The sequence below is a fragment of the Castanea sativa genome, chromosome 7 (assembly GCF_040712315.1).
Source record: "Castanea sativa cultivar Marrone di Chiusa Pesio chromosome 7, ASM4071231v1".
Taxonomy (NCBI): Eukaryota; Viridiplantae; Streptophyta; class Magnoliopsida; order Fagales; family Fagaceae; genus Castanea; species Castanea sativa.
Genome location: NC_134019.1, coordinates 19,096,049 through 19,107,882, shown reverse-complemented (window position 1 = coordinate 19,107,882; position 11,834 = coordinate 19,096,049). Strand labels below are relative to the sequence as shown.

General features: G+C 30.2%; 1 protein-coding gene across 1 annotated transcript; it reads right to left on the bottom strand.

Annotated features, from left to right (window-relative positions):
• Nucleotides 1-3,444: 3,444 nt before the first annotated feature.
• On the bottom strand, nt 3,445-9,966 carry LOC142642660 (2-oxoglutarate-dependent dioxygenase 19-like). The gene is made up of 4 exons (XM_075817056.1): nt 9,612-9,966; nt 9,282-9,517; nt 5,204-5,531; nt 3,445-3,903 (listed from the first exon to the last, which is right to left on the bottom strand). Exons 1-4 carry the CDS (start codon nt 9,888-9,890, stop codon nt 3,676-3,678), a joined length of 1,071 nt encoding a protein of 356 aa, XP_075673171.1. The 5' UTR covers nt 9,891-9,966; the 3' UTR covers nt 3,445-3,675.
• Nucleotides 9,967-11,834: the final 1,868 nt, after the last annotated feature.

The window sequence follows — 11,834 nt, the reverse complement described above, 5'->3', positions numbered from 1 at the left end:
TGATAGATGCAACTGTCGAGCCAGTTGTTGAGCTTTAATGAAGAGCACTTCTCAACTTGTTTCTTGGACAGACTTGCATGGCTTTAACACTTGATCTTGAAACCTTGTTTCTTGAAGCATTAACCTCATCCTAAATCTACCCAATTACAAGTAAAGTGCGTTTGACAAAGAATTAGTCAATTACATAAATAATGAATGACATATGTTCTAAATAAGTGAAACACATATGTCCTAACACTAAGTGTTAGGCAATGCTTAAAAATGTTGGTTTCAAGGTTCAAGTCCAACAAACTGCAAAACAAATAAGGAAGTTTCTGCCTTGCTCAACTGATCGAAAATCGTAGGAACAGAAATTCTGTAGATTTTCAAATCAAGCCCAAGCCCGCAAAAATGTTTAGGGTTTCATTCCAACACCTTTACATATAAAAAGGAAACCTTAGCTACGTTTTTTAAACTTTTGGAAGACTTGTGTGTTACTCTTTGTGAGATCTAAGAAGTTTTGTACCTTCTAATTATAATAGGATCTATCAGAGCAAGATCTACAATCAAGTGTTGGTAGAACATAGTTGCTGCATCAAGATCCTTACTAATGGTGATCTGAAACCTTTGAGTGGGATCTCAAAGTCACAAGCAAGGGTGCTTGTGTTCGTGTAAATCCGAGAAGAGGAATCTGTGGATTCAGAGCTTGCATATGGTCGTGTCAACAAACTACTATATGAGATAGCAATAGATTTAGGGTTAAATCTAATTGTAAAAACTTCAATTTTCTTATAATGAATTTACTTTACCATGAGGATGGCTAGGTCAAATCCTCCCCAAATTTTTACCTTGAAATAGTTCGTTTCGTTGGTTTTCTTAGGTCATCATATCGTGTTGTTATTTATTTTCTGCTGCTTTGCATGATATGATTTATTTGTGTTTAACTTAGATCTAAATAATTAATCTAATTAATCACTTGGTTAATGTATTAGGTTAAACAATCTGCTTTAAGGGTTCTAAACGAATAAACAACCACTTATAATGATCATCTTGAACATACTTAGATTTACTCAAATATAAGTAAAGTACGTTTTGTCATAGGATATGCCAATCACATAAAAATATGAACGTAACAACCTTAATTGAATAAATCTGAAACTTAAAGGACTGGAATGAATGAAAACAAAGTTAGAAGATAGAAATGAATTTTGAAGAAACTTAGTGGGTAAATTTTGTATTCTGGCCTAGAGTTTTTTTTTTGGAATTCTAGAGGACATATTGATCCCTTGTAGATTAGGGAAATAGTTATGAATACAAGAACAATCATTATAAGGGGCTGTTTGGATCATCAATTTCCATAACTCATAACTCAAAAATGGTGGGACCTATAGCGAGAAGTCTGTTTGGGAGCACCATAACTCTGTTTCCATCACTCAATTCTCTAATTTTTGAGTTATGAGTTATGGAAACTGAAAACACATTTTGGCTGTTTTCAGTTTCCATAATTCATAACTCAATGACATTTTTGTAATTAAAAACACATGGGACCTACTAGTCATAACTCAGCCGCACCTTTTAACCAACTAACTTTTTTTTTTTTCTTTTTTTTCCCCTTCTTCTTTCATTGGGTTCGGTCTTCACTCTTCAGTCTTTTTTTTTTTTTTTTTCACTAGGCTCAGTCTTCACTCTTCAGTTCTTTTTTTTTTTTTTCCCTTTCTTCTTTCACTGGGTTCGGGTTTCTGTTTATTTATTTATTTATTTTTATTGGGTTCGGGTGATTTGGGTATTGGGAAAATGAAAAAAAAAAAAACTGCACCGAGTGACAGGTCTGGGGCCCACAAACAGTGTGAAAAATATTGAGTGATGACAAGTGAGTGATGGTGCCAAATGGGTAGTGTATTTTAAAGTGATGAGTAATGAAAATTGGGTGATGAAAAAAAAGCATCCAAACATGGCCTAAATGTCCATTACTAAGAGAAATTATTATTTTACACCCCCTTATTCACTTTTCATATAAACCACGTGTAAAATACAGGCATTATGTTTCCACGTAAATTTTACACTTAGTACGTACGGAGTGAAAAAATTCTTGATATATACGAGACAATTATCATCCTATTAATTACCATTATTATCAAAGTACACATTCAAACGAGTTTTTGAGAGTGGAAGTAAATTTTAGCCGAACTTTTATTATCAAAAACTAAATTCGAAGATCAGTTACGTTAAAGCAATCAACGATTACAGGCTCCTCTGCTAATTTGTTCAAATCCAACTGGAATTTATAACTAAGTTTGCCACTTTGTTGCAATTCCAAAAAATCCTTGTACGTTATTTCAACATATGCAAGTGGATGACTTTTGTTGTCAACAAACTCTGGTGCTGGCCTAATAATTGTGTCTAGTGATGGTCTATGTGGCATGGCTATGGACATCTTGCTCTCTCTTTACCATTTTGTATACTCAATATTTGAAATTATGACCTTATATGAGATTTCATCTTTTGATGCATCAATATTTAATAACTATTGTACTATCATAATAGCTCAATTGTTTTATAATAAAAGATATAACAAATATGATATAAAATAAATAAAGAATAAAATATATTAAAAATTATTTAAAATATCATCACCATTGATATAAAAATTTGGTTGTAAATAACTTTATAGTGATAACAACGTCTCTTACAATCTGAAAAATAGCGCGTCACTTAACCCCTTACAAAAAGTTTTTATGTGACAACTTAATGTTGTCACTATTGTTCCTAATAAGTTGCCAATAATGATTTTCTTGGGCCAAATGATTTCAAGAATGCCATTATTTGTTACGAAAAATTAAGTCCTCAATTTAAAATTTGCAAAAAAACTAATTGCAAGATCATAAAGGCCCTCACAAATAGTTGTTCACGATAACTGCATCCTCTTGGTAAAAATAATTCGTCGACTTTTCTTGTAGTTTGGTAATATATTTGTGATGGTAGATTTGTTTAGTAAAGATTGTGAAATGCCCTTATAAATTAACTATTAGCAATGGTATAGTTGCAAAATCCTTTTTTGCAATAAGAGCAAATAGGATGATCTTTGTGGTTATATACCCTCACTAATAACTTTTTGTGATGACATATGACATTTTGTAAAGGGATTTTGACCCTTGCCAATAGACTGTTTTCTTGTAGTTAAAAGCTAACAAAAAGTTTATAAAAATAATGTAGTAAAATTTGTAGTATCTATATTGTTGGAAAAAAGAGAGGCTAATATCAAGTATCATAAATAAATACATTAATAAGAAGTATGTATAGAGGTTTCAAGTCAAAGGTTTTGCAGTTGAATTGACACTTTCTCATGCACAAAGTGTTTAGAGATTTAAGGAGGAAATTGTTTGAATTGCGGGATTAGCAGTATATTGTAATTATTTCTAAAAAGAACATGTATGAAAGTTTCAAAAGAAAGAAAAAAGGAATGTATGTGTAAATATGAAATTTATTATATAGTAAATGTAGAATATATTGCAACAACATTTATTACCAAATATTAAATTCAACAAACACGAGAGCAACTAGCTCAGCCTTATTCAAAAGAAAAAAAAAAGAGAACAACATGGCAGTTTATTTATTATTATTATTATTATCAAACACTAAATTGAGAAATTGGCTTTGTAAACCAATCAAATAGCTCAGACTATTTTGCTTTGTTGACTATCCAAATTTAGATCTCAGCCTGCCAGTTTGCTGCAATTCCAAAAATTCCCTATACGTCATTTCAACATATGCAGGTCGATGACTTTCATTGTCAACTAACTCTGGTGCTGGCCTAATAACCGTGTCCAGTGATGGTCCATGTGGCAAAGCTAGGGACATCCTTGTAGCTTTGTCATTTACAAGTGCCCGGTGTTCAATACTCTTGCACTTGCCGTTGCTCAAAATCTTGCAGGGAAACATTATGTTCAGAAAATTTTGATTAATTCATAAAATTATTCATTTAGTTAAATATTCATTAAGCTTGAATGCAAAAAGAATGATAAGTGAAGTAATTAAAGACAATGGTAATTAAATAAAAATTTATATAATTAAACACACATACACATAAGGAAAAAAGAAATAAAATCAACCCACATTTGTGTATCTGCTTCATTGTTACAATTACCTACCCTCTTTTTAATTTTGTTATCTTTGTAGGGTTAGTTCTTCATTTTGGCCATTTAGGCAATTATGAAATTAATCTCCATAATTTTGTTTTAATTATGAAGAAAAGGTCAACCCTAATATCAATATGTACGTTTGGTACGTACCTTGTTCCATCAACAACCCCCCCCCCCCCCCGCCCCCCCTTTTTTTTTTTTTTCTAGTACCTTGTTCCATGAACTGGGTTACTTAATTGGGCTGAATCTTCCTTTTGGGTATTTAGACAATTGCTTTCTGTCCCACATCGTAGAAAACCATATAAACTCTCTCTCTCTCTCTCTCAAAGTTACTCTTGCAACGGGTCACCATAAACCACTTAAACACAATTTCTCTCCATTTCTAAAACCAAAATATGTTAACAAATCACCAAGAAAGCACTATTATTCTCTCTTCCCTCAAACTCATTTGCACGTGTCACATTTAACATAAATAAGTTTAGGGTAATTTATACCTTTCTTTATGAAATTTGGTGTAGGTTTGAATTTTTTTTTCCCTTCAAATTTAAAGGGTTTTAATTAGTCCTTGAAATTATAAAATATGAATAATTTTGTGTCTCCATTTATTTTTTTGCTTATGTGACTAATGGAATGTTAAGTCACCCCATATAATTTACCCACATAACCAAAATTGAATTTATCCTAAATTTTATATGGATCAAAAATATAATTTACTCACAAGTTTATTTCATTTTTTTTTGTGTGTATATATAATGGACTTATATAAAATTGATTTGAAAAACTCTTTTATTAATTTGATTATAAGTGAATCCATCTTCACTTATTAACGTGAAGGCCATTGCGTGATTGATTTTATTGTTAAATTTTTTATTAGCAATAAAAAAAATATAACAAAAATTTATTTTAATGACAAATGTTTTATCACCTTAAACCCAAAATTGTATCAGACCGACCTTTCTAGTTTACTTTAGTTGGCATAGTTGCTTAACCAAAAAAAAAAACGAAAGTGAGAAAGATAATGTGGAGATGAATAATACATGGTGACAATAATAAAAATGGAGTTCAAGATGCAAGATAGAATGTACCTCCAAGTGATCAGCAATGTGAACAAAGAGTGCATTGGGTAGGAGATTGACATTGATCCATTTTTCTTTATGAAGTATTTGAAGTCCAGAGATTCCATTATCCGCCAAAAGGGTTAACAGACCATGGTCCGTGTGAGAGGGGATGCCAATTGCTCTATCTGGCTCTGGACAAGCTGGATAATAGTTAGCAGCAAGAATTTGTAAACCCGACTCGATATTGGTGGCCTTGTCTATGTAGCTCTCTTCCAGACCCAAGCTCTTTGATATAGCTTTTAGTAATATTGTTACTATGTCCCGAATTTTTTTGCTGAACTCCAATGCAATCTCACTGTGTCAACAAAAACGTAAATAAACCATTCATTATGAATTCCATATGGCCCATGACATGATTCTTGATATATTGAAAGCTTTAATTGCATAAGAATTTTATCATCAGAATTAATACACTGGGCCCCTTTGTTCATATGGGGAAACCTTATTGTCTTGGGTTCATGATTAGAAGTTCAATCTCTAAAACAAAGCATTAGAGTATTTGTATAAGATGTTCTAAAAGTTATTTTTACAAATCAAAAACTTATTTTATCTATTTTAATACACCATTTAATAGTACACTCCACATCACACCTATTAATTTAACACACAACTTATTAAATTAATGTAAATACATACGAAAGTAATATAAATGTGATGGCTGAGAGAGAAGACAAAAATGAGGGAAAAGAGAGAGAAGAGTGCTTGACATGAGAGAGAGGAGAGAGAAGAGTGGAATAAAAAAAGTTTTTTTTTTCAACATGTTACAGGATATTATAGCATGTTGTAAAAAAAAAATTGGGATTTGGCAAAAATCATAGAACATGGATCTTGGTGTTTGATGTACTAAATGCTAAAAATTTAACATTTAGCTCATTTAATGCTAGTGTTCTTGGTTGTAGAAGTTCGGAAGTTACAAACTTGAGTCAGAGAGCACTGAAAAAATTACATACTCTTATATTTTGTGTTGTGAAGTCCTGAAAATTAATTGCGAGATTGTGATTTTCAGTGGTTCTATAGTTACTGTAGTCCCACTCTTTTTGACTTTTTAAAAAATTTTAAAATTTAAATTAGTATTCAAGTTGACTTTTAAAAAAATTTTATTTTAACAAATGGAATTAATACCTTGCTTATTGTTGTGATTACTAATCTGTATGCTGATTTTTTAGATACTTAATTCTTTTTACTATATTCATTTTAGTTCATGAAGTATTGTATAAATTTGCTTAGATATTAAGACCAATATAAATTATTTTTTTAATAAATATGAAAATGATAAGATTTTGAAATATTCCAAAATAAAATAGAAAAAAAAAAAAAGAGAAATAATGTCAATTTATTTTATTTATTTATATTACTAAATAATTAATACTTATTTATGTATATATTACGTCACTAGTCTAACTGCCGTTCAAATCCAGTTGCACATACCAAACGAAAAACCATTCTTATTATTATTATTTTTTTCATCTTCTTGATGTGTTTCTAGGCTTGGCAGTATTAATTGGACTTGTACCACATAACTTGCCCAAACCTAAACCAAAAAAAAAAGGGTCTGGGTTTTGACCTGTGTTTGATTTAGTTCGACAAGTTCTGACTTGTATTTGATTTTGACCCAACCCGGTTGGGTTGAACCTATACCCAACACTTGCTCATTAAGCTTTATTATAAAATTTTAAATTTAATTTTTATAGACTCATTTTCAGTTTTTATATTGTAAATGTAAATAGTAATGACATTACTCGTCAACTTGAGTAGCAATTCTCAAATTGGATCTACTACTACATTGAGTCGTTTTTCATACGATCTTCGTAAATTTACATCCTGTAAATTTACATCTTAATTATTTATTTATTTTATTTAGCTTACTTGTCATATTTTATTCTTTTATATGTATATATAGGGCGGAGGCAAAGGGGGCAAGTACCTCTCCTGGCCTCCCCATAAAAATCCAGAATGGCAACACAAGTATTACATAATCAAGCACTTTGACCTTGACACAAATGTTCCACACAAGAAGAAAGCAATATTAGGTTCAAATATTCATACCATTATTTTGTGTTTTTCCAAACAGATCAAAGTTTTGTGGGTCCTACTTAACACCCATACTTTTTTTTCCTAGCCATATGTTCAAGCACTGGAACTTTTTTTTCTCGGAGTGCTTTTCTTAGGTGAATTTGTTCTTTGAACGAGGTATTCTCACATAATCATAATAAAAAAAAATATATTTAGGACCTTGTATGAAAAAATAAATTAGAGTTTATATTATATTAGATTTTGTACGACAATTACATTAATAGCATATAATTGTTTATCTATTTTGTTATTAACATCGATCAATAATATTTAGATTAATTTTACTTTCAATCGTGTTTTTTAATTTTGTTCTCCCTAAATTGAAATTTTGGCTCCGCCATTATATATGTGTGTATGTGTGTGTGTGTGTATATATATATTGTATGAATTTGAATTAGTTTTTTTTCCTCTCTAATATTTACCTTGTTAGAATATGTACAACTTTTTAAAAGCCACAATTTATTTTTAAAGTACAACTATAAGTTTAACAACTTTCATGAAATAAACAGATTAATAAGCTTAAAAAAAAAGATAATCCAAAAGCACATTTAGTTTATAGATGATCTAACTTTATTTTATGTTTCATGTATACACAATTTCTTTCCATATTTTTGTAGAATTAGTTGATTGTTATAATTTATTATCAAACTATAAACTTATGGATTTCTATATTATGCAACATTCATTTATTGTGTGTTTTTTGTTTTTTTGTTCTTTTATTTGTACTGAAAGAAATATGAAAATGAGGTTAGAAAGTATGTTAATGTTTTGGTTTAATTACACGTTAGTTTGGCTTCATGACACAAACTTTTAATCATACACTTTCAAATTGTTAGGGATCTTTTTGATATAAACTTAAATTTAAGGACTAAAAGGAAACATTTTAGAGAATAAGGACCATTTGCTAGGAAAATTTAAGGATTAAACTTGTAATCATGTAATCAAACCTAAATTTATTCTATGACCTAATAAGAGTTATAAAATAATAACCCAGTTTAATCTAATAAGGGCCTACAAAAGTTGAAAGAAAGCAGTAGTGGTTGGAGTACGTTGTTACCTTGTTGTGGTTAGTCAATATTTGGGGTGGTGAGATTATTAGAGGAAGGAAAGACAACCAGAAGGACAGAAGAATGAAGGGAAAAGAGAATCACTCAAAGTGGATTGGGTTTTGATTTTCACAGATTTACTATTTTACAATTCATTTTTATGAAAAAATTATTAGTTACATTATATTAACAATGTAAATTTACATTGTAAATGCATAAAAAAGAGTATAAAAAATGTACAATATTATTTACATTTGCAAATATTATACATTTTTGTGTGTCAAATGACTTGCATGTAAGTTTACATAAGTAGAAAAACCAATAAAAGTCCCTTTTATTTATATATATATATATATCCATTTATTGGTGTTAGAGCATTAGTATTAGTGGTGTTAAAAAGTTATATTAATATTTTTAGTACCACCAAACACAAAAATATGGATATATTGGTGGAGTTAAAACCAAATAATTTGGCTTCACAGCTAATGGGCACAACTATTTTTGACTATGCATCGTAACTCACATTGCCAGTTACTTTTATTCACGTGTTCACACTAAGTAAGCAAGATTATTTATTGTAGTGGTTGTTGTTTATTAATTGTAGTGAATATATTATTTTTATTGTAATAGATATATTATTTTATTATGTGATATTAAGTATTTTATAAAATAAAAAGGTAAAATAGATAAAGTAGTTTTTTGTAGAGTTATGACTTCAAGTTTGGATGCTCTTAAAAGGTAAGACCTGGAGAGCGCATGCAGAGAAAGTTCCCAAAGCAATGAGACTTATGACCAAGACTTGTTTTTCAGGCAATCGTTAATTTGGTGGAGAAATTTAAGTACGTACTTTAGAGCTGGATTTTTATTCATAATATATATGATATGATTTAGGAGCTAGGTTAAATCTTAAATGAAAAGAAATGTACCTGAACCCAGCAGGTTTGTTCGGTGAATGAAATTCAGGATAAGTGAAGCACTTGAGATAATCTCTCCATAAGTTTACTTTATCCATCGAAGGATTAAAGCCTGTACCACACCTGATTGGATCCATGACATGGTTTCCATGAAACTCTTGCTTCACCTCCTCTGGCAGGTTGAAAAATTCTTGAAACGACTCTATCATTGCCTTTGTGAGGCTCTCAGGCACACCATGATTAATCACCTAATTAAGACTCATCAAATTAATCCCACTAGTACCATGCATCCACTACCGACACATAAAAAAATTTAATTAGTAGAAAGCTAAAGTTTAATACCATGAAGCAGCCCCAGTCTGAGCAGGCTTTGTTGAGTTGATAAATGACTTGGGACCGTTCTTCAGGAGTACCAGACACCAGAAGAGAGACATCGATAATGGGGACTGAATCTTCTACATCATCGGATATTATTGGTTCATCATGGGGATTATGGGTGAAGGAGTAAATCGAAGGGACGGAGGAGAGGCTAGCTGATTCAGCTAGTGCTTTGACGCTTTTCATCTTAGGTGAATGAAAAGTTGATGCCTTCAAGGTATCAAGTGGAATTGTTGAAGCCATGGATAATTAGAAACGAGGAGAACCCAAGAGACAGAGAGAGCAGCTGAGTAGCCTTATGTTACTGATAAGCTATATATAACAAAAAAATAATAACTGTATAGCATATTTTTTAATATATATTAAATAATATGTTAAATATAAGTAGGAGGGCCTACTAAAGTTGAAAGAAGGCAGCAGTCATCAATTGTTGTAGTACGTTGTTGACTTGTTGGGGTTAGTCAAGGAAAGGCAACACAAATTGTTGGGGTTTGTCGAAAAATAACACAAAGGGTTGTGGTTTGTCAAGGAAAGACAACACAAACGTCGGAAGAATGATGGGAGAAGAGATAGCAGTCATAGTGGACTTCCGATTTTGATTATCACTCATATACGTACTATGTTACACAGGATTATTTTTATTAACTGTTTCAGTGTAAAAACATGTGTATAAGTGTATAACACAAGATTTTATTTATTTATTTATTTGTTTTTTAAATATCCACATGCAAGTTGCAAGTTGCAAGTGTTTAAAAGGTGTACCTTTTAAAAATGTGAAAATTCTCACATTATTTGTGGATATATGTGTGAAATAACATGCAAATAGGTGTGAAAGAATGTTTCCAAAGCAACGAGACCTATGACCTGGACTTATTTTTAGTTAAAGAATAATTAGTTGGTATGCAATAGTAGGGTAGGTGAGCCCTGTAACAAATCTAGAGTTGATGGTCGTACGTAGGGAGCCTTTTAACTAAAAAAATGATAATAGAACTTGCAAAATAAGTTTTTTAATTTTTTTTAAATTATAATATATGTAGAGGGAATAATGTAGAACAATAGCTAATTAATATTGTATATAATGGTCAAAATATTGGTTTTATACTGAATATTAAGATAAATTACTGTTAATTAAGATAAATATTGGTTTTATACTGAATATTAAGATAAATTACTGAATATTAAGATTATTTTTATTAACTGTTTCAGTTGTAAAAACATGCGTATAAGTGTATAACACAAGATTTTATTTATTTATTTATTTGTTTTTTAAATATCCACATGCAAGTTGCAAGTTGCAAGTTGCAAGTGTTTAAAAGGTGGACCTTTTAAAAATGTGAAAATTCTCACATTATTTGTGGATATATGTGTGAAATAACATGCAAATAGGTGTGAAAGAATGTTTCCAAAGCAACGAGACCTATGACCTGGACTTATTTTTAGTTAAAGAATAATTAGTTGGTATGCAATAGTAGGGTAGGTGAGCCCTGTAACAAATCTAGAGTTGATGGTCGTACGTAGGGAGCCTTTTAACTAAAAAAATGATAATAGAACTTGCAAAACAAGTTTTTTAATTTTTTTTTAAATTATAATATATGTAGAGGGAATAATGTAGAACAATAGCTAATTAATATTGTATATAATGGTCAAAATATTGGTTTTATACTGAATATTAAGATAAATTACTGTTAATTTAATTAATATGGGGACTATTTTATCTTCTCAAGCTATGTTTGGTTGAGTGGATTTTAAGAAAGATGGAAAAAAGAAAAGAGAAAATATTACTTAAACACACACACACACACACATATGTCTTAGGAATAATTTAAGAGGAAAATTATACCTACTTTAGGGTAAAAAAAAAATGATCGTGTATCTAAAAGAGTTAATAGTGAATATTTAAGTACATTTTATTTAAGAATTATTATACTAGTAGAATTTATAGTATGCAATTAAAAAAAAATTTAAGTACAAAAGAAATGCCTAGTTAATTTTCTATTGTATTTATCTATTATGTTTCTCATGTCATTTCTATCACAGTTTTGTATATTTAAGGAGTATGATGGATTGAAGTACAACCTATCATAACCAAATTGAACTCTGATTAAGATATAAGATATAAGTTGGTTAAGGGTTTTTTTTTTTTTTTTTTTTCCTCTTGAGAATTAGATGAGTTTATTTAACCTAACT